Source organism: Papio anubis, chromosome 16, assembly GCF_008728515.1.
Source record: "Papio anubis isolate 15944 chromosome 16, Panubis1.0, whole genome shotgun sequence".
Taxonomy (NCBI): domain Eukaryota; kingdom Metazoa; phylum Chordata; class Mammalia; order Primates; family Cercopithecidae; genus Papio; species Papio anubis.
In genome coordinates this window covers 20,459,807-20,476,613 of record NC_044991.1, presented here as the reverse complement: position 1 = coordinate 20,476,613, position 16,807 = coordinate 20,459,807, and the positions used below count along the sequence as shown (strand labels likewise).

The following is a 16,807-nucleotide window of genomic DNA, read 5'->3' as shown; positions in this document are numbered from 1 at the left end:
AACTCATGAAATTGTCAGCCAAGTTATAGAGGAGGAGGGGTACCAGGAAGATGCTCCCACCCAGGAGTCCTACGGCCCTGAATTCAAACTGTGCCCATTCCCGGTTAATTTGGTCTAAGGATGTGGGCTGGCCACTCAGACTCTCTGAGCCTCAGTCTTCTCATCTGCAAAATGTATCATGTCTATTGCAGGGAGCTCTGCACTGGCTCTCCTCCACCCTAATGTCAAGTCCTCCTGTTCCCATCCCATCCCCAGCTCTTTTTGCCATTTCAGGAAGTAGGGGTAGCCATGGACCGATCCAAGTCAAGCTCACCTGCCTCTGGGAGCCCTTGCCTCAGCATGTTTTCGGTCTATACATGCTCGCCTGGGCATTTGGGAGGAGCCCAGTTTTCTGGGGGCCAGATGGAAACCCTAACCCCTTGGGCTCTTCGGGAAGCAGTTTTAAGCACAAACCAGGTCACTGGCCCTGTCTGAGGCAGGATCTGTTATTCTTTTGTTCATTCCACAGATGAGGAAACAAAGGCTCAGAGATGTTAAAGAATTTTCCCAAGGTCACCCAGATAGATGGAAAGGGGCTGAGACAGGATTTCAAGCCCAGCCAAGTCTCTTCGTTCCTCTGCACACAGCCATTCCTCATGTCTGCTGCATGTTCACTCCACATCAGGCAGGATGCTGGTGGCAGGGGTGTAGCTGTGAACTCACTCTTTGATTCATTCCACAAATGCCTAGGGCACCTTTCATGTTCCAGGCACCGGATGTGCCCTTGTTCCCCCAGGGTGATCCAGGAACATACACACATATGAGAGGACACACTGGCACACACCTAAGCTTGCACATGCACAGACACGCATGCAGAGACACACCCAGATATCCATGTCTGCACGCACTCATAAATACAGATACAGACATAAACCTCCATTAGGACACTGACATCCAGGCTTCAAAATTAGGTAAGAGAAATACACATGCAACACACATTGGTATGTAACACACATCAGCATGCAACGCCCATCAGCATGCAGACCTCAACCACACACCCATGGGGGCCCAGAAGCAGCCCACACACTCAAGCCTTTCTTCCTCCCCTCTTGCTACCACATCTTGACACCCCTCATCCCTAATATGTCAAGGGAGCCCCATTCGGCCATAACCAATGCCTTGTCTGAGTTTGACACTCCACCCCACCCCACCACAGTCACAGCCCCCGGCGGCTGGGGCATGTGATTTCCCTTCCTGGGCAGAGCAAAGACCTCCAGCCCCTCCCCAGAGCATGGATGCTTTTGGCCTTGCCCACCTAGGGTTCCTCCCCTCTCTAAAAGGCCACCCCAAATCCTCTCCCCAAAGACAACCGAGAGACACAGAGGCTTTAGAAACCAGGCAAGTTTTAAATATATGTTTGCACAATATTAACATTAAATATACATCATAAATAAGCCTTATAAATATAAAACTGATAAAAATTGATAAAAATCGATAAATTAGTCATGTCCCTCCAAGGAATTGGCCTCGCAGCTTCTGAGACCCCCTCTAGGAGGGCAATGGCTCCTGCGTGAGAAAATTCCAGGACTCACCACCAGGGGGAGCAGCCAGCAGCAAGGGCCCAAGACTGGGGCTTCCCGGCGCTGGGAGGTGGGTCTTCTTTTACGGAGACCTCCGTGTACACCACCCAGCACTATTTGCACCACATGTCCTGAATTGCAGATTTTAATATCCACCCTATGTCAGGGAATCCAAGCAACTGACAGGCAGTGGGGGCCTTGTACAGCCTCTAACTCCCTAGCTTCACAAAGGGAAAACAGGTCCAGAGAGGTAAAGTGACCTGCCCCAGGCCACATGGCGACTTCGGGGCTGGGCTGGGACCTGAGCTCTATTCCCTGGACCCCCAGATCAGGGCTCCTGGGACACCCTGCCGCTGTTACAGCTGCCTAAAGTGAGGTCACCCAGACATCCAGGTGTCTGGCTTGGGACGTGATGAGGCATAGGAGGCCAGCTCAGGCTGTGACCTCCCCTTCAGAACCACGGAAAGGAGGAAGTCTGGGGGCAACGGCCCTGCAAGTCATAAGAGGGAAGGACTGGCAGGCCTCGGGGAGCAAGGCAGGGGGGCAGTCAGCCTGGCCATGAGTCAGCCTGTGTCATCAGACCCCTGAATCAATGGAAAGTCGGCCCCGCGTGGCCTGCCCGGCCACCCCACTGGGCCTGGGGAACTTGGGGCTAGGTGGGGTTCAACAGCCGGACTCTGTCCCCCAGCCTGGAGGAGGTAGAGGGGTCTGCCCAGCTCCTACCTCTTAAAGTGCACTTCTCAGTAGCGAGTAGTAGAGGGGAACAGGTTTGGGGACCCGGGAGGTGTCATCCTGAGATGGTTCCTCTCATCCACAGAGCACCTGCCGCATCCTTCACCAGCAAGGGGTGCTCCCGAGGCTACCGGGGCAGCTGTCCCCTGGGCATGAGTCTATTGCCTTTCCTGGAGGGTCTCGTCCTGCGCACCCCCTTCCGCAGGGCCTGGTGGGGGCTGTGTCTCCGGCTCCGGTTCGGGCTCTCCCCCCACTTGCTGAAGACCCGCCCCACTGAGTGCATGAAGCGATGGTAGCCACGCAGGAAACTGCAGCCCTCCAGCTTGCGCTGAAAAACATCCGAGGTAGGGGTGGGGGTGGGCGGCTGAGGGGTCCCCCGGCCGGCCTTCGTGGGCTCAGTCATGTCTGAGTTGTCCAGCAGCTGGGCCATGCAGTAGACGTTGTTCCTGAGCCCGAGGACATTCGGCCTCGCCATCTGCAGCTTCTCTAAGTCCTCTATGTTCAGCCCAGACCTCTCCAAGTCCTGGGCCTTGGGGAGATGCTGCTCTAAGTCGGCCAGTCTGTGCAGGACGCGGCCCAGTGTGGCATTGAGCGTCTGTAGGAAGCCCCGCCTGCCCAGCCCCCTCAGGGTCTCCTCGCTGGGGAAGGCCCCAGGGCTCTCCCTGCAGTGCTCTCTCAGTTTAGGAATATCCAGGCCTTGGATACGTATCTGGGGGGAACAGGAGGATCACAGGGTAAATGCTGAGGACCCGGACCACAATCACAGACAAGTCAGCCTCGGAATGCTAGACCTCATGCACCCCTATCCAATCTCCCACTGGACGGATCCGGAAACTGAGACCTGAGAGGGAAGAGGATCCCAAGATCACTACAGGCAAGGTCGGAGGGATGTTGGGGACCTGGCTGGTGGGATGCCTGTGGAGAATGGGGAGCTTCAAGAGGGCTGGACTCTGTCTTGCTCACTGCTACATCCCAGTGCCTAGACCAGAGCCTGGCAGGTGTGCAGGAAACACACTGAGTAAGCAGATGAGGGCGGTGGTGGTGTCTGGAGTCCCGCCCCGGGACCACAGAGCTAGGGAAGCTGGAGGGCCAGCCTTAGCTCCTCAGGGTTAAGGCTGGAATAACACAGTGACTCAGTTCTCCTACCTGGCCATATGGAGTGAGGCTGGGCCTGTCCTCCCTGCTTCTCACTCCCTTCCTTACCCCACAGTTCTCTGAGACTCAGATGCCACAAGGGCCCAGGTGCTTACATAGGGGTCCAGGAGCCTGCTGGTGTCCTGCATGAGATCTGTCTGCTTCTGGAGCTGGCCAAGGAGCATGCGGTACTCTTTCGAGCAGCTGCCCATAGCCGCCATGCTCGCCATGCTTGGAAACAGGAGTGCAAGGATCAGACCTAAGGCAGAGAAGAGGGGTGTCACCCAACTTGGCAAGGAAAGCCACAGATGGGAGCCTCGGGGAGGGGGTTGAAGAGGGCCTTGAAAGGTGCCTCCTTCATCCCGGACTTTGTGTAGTTGAGGGCGGGGGCTGGGCACTGTGTGGCATGGTGTGTGCACAGGTGTGCCCACCAAGGCCACCATCATCTCCCCAGTAAGTCGCTGCCCAGGGCCTGACACAGCAAGCAGTGGGAGGGACTGAGACAGTGGCTGCGATTTACCAAGTAGGTCTTTGAGCAAAGGCTGCAGCGCCCGACTGGATCCAATCCTGCCTACTGCACCGTTCTAACCTCGGGAGCTGACTCTCTGCAAGGTGGGACTGGCTCCCTGCAAGACCATTGGGCTAAGGACCGGCCACCAGCCTAGGACCCTGCCTTGTCAGCTGCTCTGGCCATCCAGGTAGATGGGCCTGAGAGGGCTTCAGGGCAGGCAGCCCGGGAGCGGCTTATGCCCTCAGCTCTGTCTAGAACCAGGAGAGGCCGCCTTTTCAACCAGAGGCGCAGCCTGGAACAGATGCGGGAGACCTTCCAGTCCATGTTCCCACTTTCCTGACAGGTAAACCAAGTCTCAGGAGAAGGTCCTGCACAGGTCATAAAGGCCAGGGCTCTCCCCTGACCTCTCATGCCTCCCTCCTCTCTCCATAAGTGGTTCCTTCTGTCAGACCCACCAGGGATGCTGTGAGCCTGTCAGAAGGTGTTGGGGGTGGATACAGTTACCGCTCTCCACCACCCCCAACAGGGCACCGGCAGCCACGTGGTCGGAAGGGGCCTGTGGCGCAATGGCCCGGAAGGCAGTGACACCATCGTTCCTGTCCTAAGAACCATCCGGCCCTTTGGGGAAGACTGGCTGCTGGGGAGGGCCGAGGGGCCGGGCACCCAGGCGTAGCGACCCCAGGGCACTTTCGCCGCCTCCCCAGGTATCTGCTGCCGGGCTCTGGCAGGGGCCTGTGCATGTGGCAGCGCACGTGGGACTAGGGTGTCTGTGTGGCTGTGCATCTGGGTCTGTGTGCAGCATGAGGGAGATCTGCTCCCTTCACCGTGGGGACTGTGGTCTGCATGTGGGGGTTCCTGGGCTGGTGAGATGCAGGGCTGTAGATGACGTCATATGGCTCTGTGTGCATGTGGCCATGTGGGTGTGGCTGTGCGTGCTGTGTGATTGTGTGGGCTCTGGGGCCCCCAGGGCCGGCTGACTTTCTATTCATCCGGGGCAAGCTGGAGGCCCCACAATCCCTCCACACCTCACACCACTTCCCTGCCCAGCTTCTGAGCCTCCCTCTCCTGCCCAGCCTCTTCGCCCATCCTCTTCTCTTACTCCCTGGTTCCCAGAGTTGCCTCTACATCTCGACATCACCTCCCCCTGGAAGCCTTCCAGGGATGCCCCTTCCCTACCTGTGGAGATGCCAGGTTCTCAGTGGACCGCTCTCTCTGCCTGACCTTCTGGCTCTCTCCCCTTCTCAGCATCCTTCTGCCTGGCGCCCGGCCTCCCCAGGTCCCAGAGGGCAGAGGGTGCCTCTGCTACCCACCGGCGCCTGTGGACAGACCCAGCAGGCGGTTTCTGGCGGGGAGGAAGGAAGTACTTACTGAGCAGCGTCCTCCGTGTGAGCGGTACCCCCATGCTGGGTGCCCGTGCTCCGGCCCGCGCCCGCTGGGGGTGACACCTCTCGGCTGGGAGCCCTGCAGGCTGGCAGCCACTTTATGCCCGCTGGGGCGATTGGCCAACACCTCATGAGGTGGGTGGGGATGGGGAGGGGGGAGGGCAGGCCTTCTGGGAACATGACCCCAAAAACCAAAATTTCCACGGGCGGCCAATGGGCGCTGGGCGCGGTGTATGCCCGCTCCTCCTCCTGTTTTCTTCGAATTCGTTCTTCGAGGTCAGCCCTACGCCCAAGGATGATGTAAACCGCAGCCTCAGCCTTCCTGGGGTGAACAGGGAGGAAGAGGGTCCATGCCATCTTCGGGGAACTGGGCCAGGGATGGGCAGGAGGGACTTCAAGTTGGGCCTCTGGAGGCCCCAGGCCAGTCTCGGCCCAGGAGCCATTGGCCTCGCAGGACATGGTGGTTGGGGGCTGAGGGGGGCGAGACGTCTTCCTTCTTGAGTGCCCTTCCTGCCCTCTCGCCGGGGCTGTTGGGACATCTGTGAGCGGAAACCACCGGGCTCTGGGCACAGAGCCAGACGCAGGCTGGCAGCCCCGAGATTGTGGTTCAGGCCCCAGGACCAGCATCCCCCAGCCCAGCTCCTGACCGTCTCCTTTCCCCCGTTGTGCACCCTCTGCCAGGCCCACTCCCCAAAGCCAGGCCCTGTCTCTGTAGACAGGCTCCACGGGGAAGAACTGGACACTTGGAGCAAGAGAAACAGGAGGCCAGCATTCAAGCCTGCTGAGGTGCTGCATGACCTGAGGCAAGTCACGTAACCTCTCTGGGCCTCAGAGACCCCCAACTATAAAATGAGGAGAAAAGTCTTTCCCAGCCTCCCTCACATGGTTGCTGCCATCATGGACATAAAAGGAAAAGACCTTTGAAGGAAAAAGCAAAGATAAAGGTCTGATTCCAAGTATTAGCTGTCGAGGGGGCGGGATGGGGGAAGGAGAAGATGGGGAAGCTGTGAGCTCAGAGGGGAAGCCGGGAGGGGGAGTTACCGCCTTGACGGTTGGGGACCAGGTTTCACTTTCTCTGAAAGATAGTGATCTTAGGCTGGTCCTCTGCGAAAGGGCCCTGGGAACAGCGCCTCTCTAGTCAAGTTGCGACTTTACTGTGGGGTAAACTGAGGCCCAGGTGAAAGCAGACAAGGAGGCCAAGAGGCCAGCCCAGGCCTATAGACCCTGCCTGGTGGTTTCAGTACATCTCCCAGGCCCAGAGGAGGGTCCTTGGCCTGCACCCTAAGGAACCCCAGGTGGAAGGAGGCCCTCAGGAGTCTGGGGAGTCACGGTGGGACCCCTGGAGGCTGCCAGGGAGGCCTGAGCTGCTCCAGCTAGAGGGAGCATGGGGTCTGGGGCACCTGAGCAAGGAGAGCCGGGGCAGCCAGAAAGGAGGAGGTTGGATGCACCCCTGTCCATGCCTGCTCCCGATGCCCAGTGTGACCGCCAAGGCTGTTGCCATCCATTCTCCCCATCACTCATTCATTCATTCGACAAGCCTTTATTTGGTTCCATGCTGCACCAGCCACTCCCAGGTCTGAGGATGACGTAGTAGAGGCAAAAATAGGCGACCCCACGCCCAGGAGGCTGCTCTTCAGCCCCTACCCACTCCTGGGAACCCAGGCTGGGACTCACCACACCAGGCCTCATAACTCCCCCTCGCCACCCCCAGGGGCCAGTTCTGGATTCTCATCCTGAGAATGTCGCTTCCGCTGAAGTCCTCATCTCCATGCCCACCCCCACAATGCCGTTTCCTGGGGCCACGCCAAGAGGGGATCCTTCTCCATTTCACATCTCTGATCTCATCTTTTTTTCTCTTTTTTAAATGCAGGATCTCGCTCTGTCACCCAGGCTGGAGTGCAGTGGCACCGTCGTAGCTCACTGTGGCCTCCAGTTCCTAAGCAAGGCTCCCTGCCTCGGTCTCCTGAGTAGCTGAGACCACAGGCATGCGTCACCGTGCCCAGCTAATTTTTTTATTTTTTTGTAGAGACGGGGTCTCGCTATGTTGCCCAGGCTGATATAAACTCCTGGGTTTAAATGATCCTCCTGCCTTGGTCTCCCAAAGTGCTGGGATTACACATATGAGCCACAGCACCCAGCCACCAATCTCATCCTGCAACAGCCACGGGAGAGAGAGCTGCTGGGCAGAAGCGCCTCAGCTCACTTCAGTGAGGAGCCCGAAGCTCTGAGAAGTTTAGGGGCTGGCTCAAGGAAGGAGCGCCAGATCTGAGCAGAGGGCTCCAGGGCATTCTCAGCTACGGCTGACCGACCGCCATGCTTGGCAAGAAACAGCCACGTGCCTTTATCTTATTCTATCCCCACTTTGGTCCTGGGAAGCCGTGCTGTCTCCTCATGGCACAGACAGAGGAGGTTGCTTTGTCTGAGGTCACCTACGAACTGTTAAGAGGAGAGGGGCATTTGACCAGGCATGGTGGCTCATGCCTGTAATCCCAGCACTTTGGGAGGCCAAGGCAGGTGGATCATTTGAGCCCAGGACTTCCAGACTGTGTCTTTACAGAAAATTTAAAAATAAATTATCCGCACATCGTGGTGCATACCTGAAGTCCCAGCTACTAGGGAGGTGGAGGCAGGAGGATCACTTGAGCTCCGAAGGTTGAGGCTGCAGTGAGCCATGATCATGCCACAGCACTCCAGAAAAGAAGGCGTTCAAATGAGGCCCCCACTCTTTGCACATAGCTTATGAGGGTGTCAGCCACAGGGCCGAAGGCCCAGGGTCACTGAAGGTAAGGAGAGCATGTAGATTATATTGCGAGGGCTCCCATAACAAAGTACCACAGACTGGGGGCTTAAATAACAGAGATTTATTTTCTCACAGTTCTAGAGGCTGAAGTCTGAAATCAAGCGCTCGTTCCCAAGGCCTCTCTCCTTGACTTGTCCATGACTGCCTCTCCCTGTATCTATCTCCACATCGTCTTCCTTCTGCTTGTCCATGGCCTAATCACCTCTTTTTTTTTTCTTTTGAGACAGAGTCTACGTCTGTCACCCAGGCTGGAGTGCAGTGGCGCAATCTCAGCTCACTATAACCTCTGCCTCCTGGGTTCAAGCGATTCTCCTGCCTCAGCCTCCTGAGTGGCTAGGATTACAGGGATGTGCCACCATGCCCGGCTAATTTTTGTATTTTTAGTAGAGACAGGGTTTCGCTATGTTGTCCAGGCTGATGTCGAACTCCTAACCTCAGGTGATCCACCTGCCTCAGCCTCCCAAAGTGCTGGGATTACAGAAGTGAGCCACCGCCCTTGGCCTTGCTTCTTCTTATGAGGACACCATTCAGATTGGATTAGGGCCCACTCAGTGACTTCATTTTAGCTTAATTATTCCTTTTTTTCTTTTTTCCAAGACAAAGTCTTGCTCTGTTGCCCAGGCTTAAGCGTACAGTGGTGCTTTCATAGCTCACTGCAGCCTTGAACTCCTGGCCTTAAGCAATCCTCCTGCCTTAGCCTCCAGAATAACTGGGATTACAGGTATGTGCCACCACACCTGGCCAATTTTACCTTAATTACTTTTTTTTTTTTTTTTGAGATGGAGTTTCACTCTGTCACCCAAGCTGGAGTGCAGTGGCTCCAGCTCGGCTCACTGCAACCTCTGCCTCCCGGGTTCAAGCAATTCTCCTGCTTTAGCCTCCCGAGTAGCTGCGACTACAGGTGCCCACCACCATGCCTAGCTAATTTTTGTATTTTTTAGGAGAGACGGGGTTTCACCATGTAGGCCAGGCTGGTCTCGAACTCCTGGCCTCAAGTGATCTGTCCGCCGCGGCCTCCCAAAGTGCTGGGATTACAGGCGTGAGCTACCGCACCCAGCCCTTGATTACTTCTTTAAAGGCTCAACTTCCAAATACAGTCACGTTCTGACACACTATGGTTAGGACTTCAACACATGAGTTCGGGGGGACTTCAACACATGAGTTCGGGGGAGACAGCATTCGGTCCATGCAGCCTGCAAGAGGAGGGCATGACTGGAGGGCACAGGGGCTGGGGCCACCATCAGAGCATCCAGAGTGCAGTGATACACAGGAGGACAGGGAGTGACCTGGAGGTGAGGAGGCCTGGCTGCTGACCATCCCAGCCAAGCGTGAGGAAAGATGCGTCAGCATTTCTGGTGAGGTCAGCAATCAATGACGTCCCTCTCACCAGCAGGAAAAGCTTGCAACATGGCCCGGCCAGTATAAATAGGTTCCCCGACCACAGGACCCGGGCTGTCCCCTCTTCCCGGGCCACGTCAGCCAGGCCCGCGTGATTTGGAGAGGAAGAGAGGACCAGCTTGGTTCCTCAGAACTGCTGCTTCCTCGCTTTCCGGCTCACCCTCCGGCTATGGGGGCCCTACCCCTTTAAATGCAAGGACAGAACCTGAGATGGCCTGGCAGGGCCAGGTCAAAACTGGAGGCTGGGGAGAGGTGCTCCAGTGGGGAGAGAAGGTGGCCCCCAATCTGCTGAGAGGGAGGTGGAGACCAACCCAAGTTCCATCTCAATCGGCCTGTGAGCCCAGTGTCCCTGGACCAGTCATATCCCATATCCCCCTTCTGAGCCTCGGTTTCCTCTTTTTAAACAGCAATGACAGAACTGAACAACAATGAAAAAGACAAGCAATCCAATTTAAAAATGGGCAAAGGATTTTAATAGACATTTCTCAAAAAATAAAAATAAAAAGATATACAAATGGCCAACAAGCACGTGAAAAGATGCTCAACACCAGGGAAATGCAAATCAAAACCATGATGAGAAGCCATTTCACATCCACTAGGGTGGCTATAATCAAAGGTAGATGATCACAAGTCTAGCAAGGAGATGGAGAAATGACAACCCTGGGGCATTGCTGGTGGGACTCTACAATGAATGGTGCCGCCAAATTGGAAAACAGTTGGGCAATTCCGCAAATGGTTAAACACAGAGGCCGGGTGCAGTGGCTCACACCTGTGATCCCAGCACTTTGGGAGACTGAGGCGGGCAGATCATTCGAGGCCAGGAGTTTGAGACCAGCCTGGCCAACATGGTGAAATCCTGTCTTTACTACAAGTACAAAAAATTATGCAGGCACGGTAGCGGTCGCCTGTAGTCCCAGCTACTCGGGAGGCTGAAGCAGGAGAATTGCTTGAACCTGGGAGGCAGAGGTTGCAGTGAGCCAAGATTGGCTGCCACTGCACTCCAGTCTGGGTGACAGAGCGAGACGCTGTCTCAAAAAAAAAAAAAAAAAAAAAAATAGAGATATCATATAATCAGCAATTCCACTCCTAAATATGCACCTGAGAACTGAAAACAGGCCAGGCGCGGTGGCTCACACCTGTAATCCCAGCACTTTGGGAGGCCAAGATTGGAGGATCACTTGAGCCCAGGAGTTCAAGACCAGTTTGGGCAACAAAGTGAGACCCCATCTCTACGAAACATTTAAAAATTAGCTGAGCATGGTGGCATGTGCCTGTGTGGTCCCAGGTCTCAGGAGGCTGAGACCGAAAGATCACTTGAGCCTGGGAAGGTCAAGGCTGCAGTGAGCCATGTTCATACCACTGCACTCCAGCCTGAGTGACAGAGTGAGACTCTGTCTCTGGACAAAAAAAAAAGAGAGAGACTGAGCACAGTGGTTCACGCCTTTAATCCCAGCACTTTGGGAGGCCGAGGCAGGTGGATCACCTGAGGTCAGGAATTCAAGACCAGCCTGACCAACATGGTGAAACTCCATCTCTACTAAAGATACAAAAATTAGCTGGGCATGGTGGTGCACACCTATAATCCCAGCTACTCAGGAGGCTGAGGCAGGAGAACTGATTGAATCTGGGAGGTGGAGGTTGCAGTGAGCCAAGATTGTGCCATTGCACTCTGGGCTGGGCAACAAGAGTGAAATGCTGAAAGAGAAAAGAAAGAGAGAGAGAGAGAGAAGCAGAGAGGGCAAGAAGAAGAGAGGGAGGGAGGGAGGAGGGAGGGAGGATGGAAGGAAGGAAGGAAAGAAGGAAGGAAGGAAGGAAGGAAGGAAGGAAGGAAGGAAGGAAGGAAGGAAGGAAGGAAGGAAGGAAGGAAGGAAACAAACGTACATCCACACAAAAACTTGCAAATGTTCACAGGAGCAATTATTCGGCATAGCCAAACAGCGGAAACAACCCAAATGTCTGTCAATAGAAAATGGTTAAACAAAATGCGTTCTATCCATACAAAGGAATGTTAAGTCACAAAAAGGAAGGAGGCATTGCCACGTGCCACAACATGCATGAACCTTGAAACCATGATGCTGCTTGAAACAAGCCAGACACAAAAGGCCACATGTTGTATGATTCTGCTATGGGAAATGTCGGGAATAGGCACATGGAGAGACACGGAGAATACACCAGTGGCTGCCAGGGGCTGGGGCATCCAGGGCTGGGGAGAGACTGCTAATGGGCACGAGGTTTCTTTGGAGGTCATGAAGATATTCTGGAATTACATAGTGGCGATGGTTGCACAACCATGTGAATATACCCAAAACCCCCAAATCATACACTTTAAAATGATACATTTGATGGTAGGTGAGTTGCATCTGGATGTTTTAAAATGCAGTAGCAAATGCACCTTGTAGGACAGTCAGCAAAATGCAGTGAGGTGAGCATGTGAGTGCCTGGCACATTGGAGCAGGTGCTTGGTCACACTTACCCACCAGCCGCCAGGGCAGACGAAGGCGGGCATTTGCTTATGTCACACGGTGGCTTTGAGGGTGATTGGGAAAGGCGGTGTTACATAAACCCCAGGGTGAACAAGGAGCCACCAAGCACCCTCCCCAGAAGGTCATCGAGGTTACATTGGGATCGGGGGGGGGATCCCTTGGCTTGCAACATCCACGGAGTTCTTCTGGGACCTGGAGCGTCCACTCACAGCTGTAGGAGAAGGAACCCTGTTCTGTGCAGTAACCTCCAAATGTCTGCCTCACGGCAACTGAATCCATAGGTCCTCAGACAAGGCCCCACCACTGTCCACTCTGTGACTGGCCTGGTGCTCTCTTTGAGCCCGGGATCCTGTCCTGAGATGAGGGGACATGTGAGATGACCATAGAGTGCCCACAACCCTATAGAGCCAGGCAGAGCCCCTTAGCGGCTCTAAGCACTGAAATACTATGCTAACCAAAAACAACCCTCAGCATCAAACAAGGATAAGGAAGTCTAGTCTCACTTTTCTCTTGATGACAACATACCATGCCTATTTTGAAACGTCAGAGTCTGGCCAAAAATGTTTGGGTGAATGGGGTCATTATCGGGAACATTTCTGGAGCAACCTCTGTGTACTGGTCCCGGTCCTAAGCATTGAATCCTTGCAACCACTTTAGGAGACAAGTATCATTATTTTGTCCTGCAGATGGTGAAGCTGAGGCCTAGGAGGCAGAGACCTGGGAGGGAGCAAAGGCACACTGGAACCCAGGCACCCCTCCTAGAGCCACAGGATCAACCCACATGCCCAATGGGTTGTCCAGAACTGATGTTGCCAAGTGGCTTGAGGACAGCAAAAACAACAGCTTGGGAAAGGAGCCAGGAGAGGGAGGCGATTCCCTGTCACAGTGGGAGGCCAGCCTGGGCGCAGGACGGCACAGGCCTAGTTTAGAGAATGGCAGGTGTGGCTGGAAGTCTGACAGGGAGGGAGGAACATGAGGAGTGAGGGGTGATGGCATCCCACTGGGCTTTGTTGCTCTTGTGGCCCCTAGGGAGGGGCTCATACAACACAGTCGGGTCCATTCCCTCTGCTTAAACAGTCCCTGTCTTCCCATTCCCATTCTGATAAGGCCAAAGTCATTACCACGGCCACCAGGTCCTGCCCACCTCTCAGCCTCACTAGTACCTTTCATTTGCCTGCCTCTTTCTCTGGCCTTCCTCAGTCCTTCCGGGAGCAGCTGTCACCTCAGGGCCTTTGCACATGCCGTTCCACTTCCTGAGCACCCTACCTGTGACCTGCCACCTAGACATCAACATCCAGTCCACACTGCACCTTTTCAGGGAATACCTCCCTGACCTTCCTCACCCCAGGCTGGTCCCCACCCACCTCCTGGGACCCTCCCAGAGTACCACGTATCCCTCCACACCATGCTCTTCAGAGGTGTACATTTTTACAACTATGAGGTTGTCTCTCCAGCCAGACTGGAAACTCTCAGGGGGTGTATACTGTGGTTGTGGCCCCTACCCCCATTGCTTCTCCAGAGCACAGTAAAGCCCCCAGAATGTAATAGGCTCTCCATACATTCTTTTTTTTTTTTTTTTTGAGATGGGGTTTCACTCTTTTTGCCCAGGCTGGAGTGTAATGGCGCGATCTCGGCTCACCACAACCTCCACCTCCCAGGTTCAAGTGATTCTCCTGCCTCAGCCTCCCGAGTAGCTGGGATTACAGGCATGTGCCATTACCCTGGCTAATTTTGTATTTTTAGTAGAGACGGGGTTTCTCCATGTTGGTCAGGCTGGTCTTGAACTCCCAACCTCAAGTGATCCACCCGCCTCGGCCTCACAAAGTGCTGGGATTACAGGCGTGAGCCACCGTGGTCGGCAGTTCTCCATACATTCTTGGTGAACCGATGAATGCATAGCTATATAGCTGGAGCCATCTTTAGAAGCCTGGGGAAAGGTGAACTGTGGCTCCCAGGCTGCCAGGACCCAGAGGTGTCCCTGTCCCACATCTGGTGAACCCAGAGCCAGGCCTCTGGAACTGCAGGGCCATCTCACTGTGGGCAGGAACAAGCCTCTCAGACCCTTTTCCATGCATTCTCCCGGTTCCCTCTCCCAAAGAAATCAGAGCTCTATCAATCACAGTCCATCAGAGCATGTGATTCTGTTTCTGGGAAACTTCAATTTCAAAGATGCTGAGTTTCTCTTTTGTGATAATTTTGTTTAAAGGGAAATCAAAATCTGCTCTTTCACTCACTGCAGAGTTCAGCACTTTCCTGGAAAATTGACTAAAAAAGAAAAAGTCACTGGTACTGCTTTTAAAGAGTTCGCTTCAGAATTAATTCCACATGAGTGGCACCTGATGGTCTGAGAGACAGAGATTGGTCTTCGTGGAAAGGGGCAGTCCTACCTTTTGCAAAAACAGACAAATCACAGTGAGTTCTCAGTCTGTCATTTGACCTATATTTGAGTACCCACTGTGTGTGTTGGGCACAGGCTAGGTGTGGAGGATAAAGTAGAGAGAAGGAAAAGGCTTCTGATCAAATGAATCTGCACCGAATGTCTTTTTATAGCCAGGTTTTGAAGGGTGAGTAAACGCACACGCTCGCACATGTGCATACAAGGGCCAACAGCCGGCACATGGAAGGGTCTGGAAGACCCATCGATGGACCACCCATTTCTCACCCCAGGCCACGGAAGGGAGCACCTGACTCACCCTCGCTTTTGTGGTGTAGCAATGCACCTGTGTCCTGAACAGGACCAATCAGAATCCTTCCCTGGGATGATGTCAGACTCAGGAAGCATACGTCTGTCACGTGGCTGGGATATCACTAATCTGCCGCTATGGAAAACCACCTTCCCCAGCCTCACAGGCGGAGGTGGGGGGTCCTGCAGAGCGGACAAGAATGTGGCCGGCGCAGCCAGGGAGGCTGAGGGGTCTCCCTGAGCCCTGATCCCTGTTGAAGCCAGGGACATACACGTGGTGTGTCCCAGCCACATGGGACAAGACACAGGTCCCCTCTTTGCTAGCTGCGCTGGTTTTCTGGCACTTGGAGCTGGGAGTCCTTCGTCCCACACAAGCATGAAGATAGAGGCAGGAGGCACGGAGGATAGGGAGGAAGGAAGTTGGTCGGACTCAGAACCTTCTCTTGGTGCCAGCTGCACGGGCACAGCAAGTGTCGCAAAACCTCAGAGTCTTTGCCCAAGAAGGAGACAACTGCAGAAGATGGTGGGAAGAGGCCAGGGTCCCAGTGGGGCTGTCTACAAATGACAGCCCTGATCCCAAGGGGAAGTCTGGGACACAGAGGGGGGACTCCCAGGGAGGCTGACCACCGCCTGGGGGAAGTGCCCTGGGACAGGCGCTGTGGAAGGTGGCTTTCCTCCCCGTCCTGTTCTCGGAGAGACACTAAGGAAACTCTGGGTGTTTATTCTGATACAGAAAAGAGAAACAAATCAGGTAGTTCTGAGGAAGAGAGAAGGCCATCAGCACTTGCTCCATCCAAAGGCCTGCTGGTGGCCATTCAATGGGTGATAGAGGGTGACTGGCCAGGGCCAGGACACTCTGTCCACAGAACAAGCATATACAGAAGGAAGGCAGAATAATGTGTCATTAAACACAAGTGCTGGGCGCCTCCTCTGCCACAGTCAAGGAGGCAGAGCCTAGTAACCGAGAGGCGAAAACAACCCAAATGTCCTTTAACAGATAATACAGCTGGGCGCAGTGGCTCATGCCTGTTATCCCAGCACTTTGGGAGGCCGAGGCAGGTGGATCACTTGAGGTCAGGAGTTCAAAATCAGCCTGGCCAACATGGTTGGCCATCTGTAGAGAAACCCCATCTCTACTAAAAGTACAAAAATTAGCTGGGCGTGGTGGCGGGCGCCTGTAATCCCAGCTACTCAGGAGGCTAAGACAAGAGAATCTCTTGAACCCGGAGGTGGAGGTTGCAATGAGCCGAGATTGCGCCACTGCACTCCAGCCTGGGCAACAAGAGTGAAACCCCGTCTCAAAAAAAAAGAGAAAAGAAACAAAATGTGGTCTACCCAAACCATGGACTATTATTCAGTCATAAAAAAGAGTGGAGCACTAGCACACCCTGCAACGTGGATGAACCCCAAAGACATACATACACATGTATATAAGCATATATATGCAGAACCAAAGAATCTAGACGCAAAAAGTCACCTATTACACAATTCCATTGCAAGAAATATCCACCATAGGCAAATCCATAGAGACAGAATGCAGACTGGTGGTCACCAGGGGCTGGGGGAGAGAGGAATGGGGAGTGGCTATTAATGAATATGGGGTTTCTTTTTGGATTCATGAAAATGTTTCAGAAATAGACAGTTGTGCAACATTATGAATGTACTAAAGGTCTCCGAATTCATTTTTTTGTTTTTGTTTTTGTTTTGTTTTGTTTTTTGAGACAAGGTCTGGCTCCTTTGCCCAGGCTGCAGTGCCATGGCATGATCTCAGCTCACTGCAACCTCCACCTCCTGGGCTCAAGTCACCTCAAGCCACCCTCTGCAGCTGGGACTACAGGCACATGCCAACACGCCCAGCTAGCTTTTAGTAGAGATGGGGTTTTGCCATGTTGCCCAGGCTGGTCTCAAACTCCTGAGCGCAAGTGATCCACCCACCTCAGCTTTCCAAAGTGCTGGGATTACAGGCTTGGCATCCAGGCCAATTAGTCATTTTTAAAATGGCTGGTTTTATATATTATGTGAAGCTCACTGCAATTAAAAAAAAATTTTTTTTTAAGGCAGAGTTGAAAAACACAACTACCCCAGGAAAGCCAAGGGGGCTGGAAGACAGTGAGTCAGACGGCAA

At 54.1% G+C, this 16,807-nt stretch overlaps 1 protein-coding gene and 1 long non-coding RNA gene across 6 annotated transcripts; one reads left to right on the top strand and one right to left on the bottom strand.

Annotated features, from left to right (window-relative positions):
• Positions 1–1,362: 1,362 nt before the first annotated feature.
• On the bottom strand, positions 1,363–5,442 carry OSM (oncostatin M). Of its 4 annotated transcripts, none has more exons than XM_021921453.2 (3): positions 5,113–5,268; positions 3,542–3,684; positions 1,363–3,000 (listed from the first exon to the last, which is right to left on the bottom strand). In XM_021921453.2, the coding sequence occupies exons 2-3, from the start codon at positions 3,653–3,655 to the stop codon at positions 2,419–2,421; spliced, it is 696 nt and encodes a 231-aa protein (XP_021777145.1). In that variant the 5' UTR covers positions 3,656–3,684; positions 5,113–5,268; the 3' UTR covers positions 1,363–2,418. The 4 variants fall into 4 exon arrangements, with proteins under 4 accessions (XP_021777145.1, XP_021777144.1, XP_017800720.1 ...); XM_021921452.2 differs by having other exon boundaries at positions 3,946–5,250; XM_003905416.5 differs by lacking the exon at positions 5,113–5,268 and adding an exon at positions 5,305–5,442 and having other exon boundaries at positions 1,366–3,000.
• On the top strand, positions 5,340–15,898 carry LOC116270741. Of its 2 annotated transcripts, none has more exons than XR_004178917.1 (3): positions 5,340–5,453; positions 6,000–6,262; positions 14,239–15,898. It is a non-coding gene; the product is annotated as an uncharacterized LOC116270741 (long non-coding RNA). The 2 variants fall into 2 exon arrangements; XR_004178916.1 differs by lacking the exon at positions 14,239–15,898 and adding an exon at positions 9,924–10,516.
• The last annotated feature ends 909 nt before the right edge of the window (positions 15,899–16,807 follow it).

Bases quoted from the DNA above. Each gene is read 5' to 3' on its own strand.
- OSM (XM_017945231.3), bottom strand. From the start codon at position 3,871: ATGATGGTGGCCTTGGTGGGCACACCTGTGCACACACCATGCCACACA. The intron at 3,001-3,541 runs GTAAGCACCTGG...TGTTCCCCCCAG, and splicing joins GCAGGCTCCTGGACCCCTAT to ATACGTATCCAAGGCCTGGA.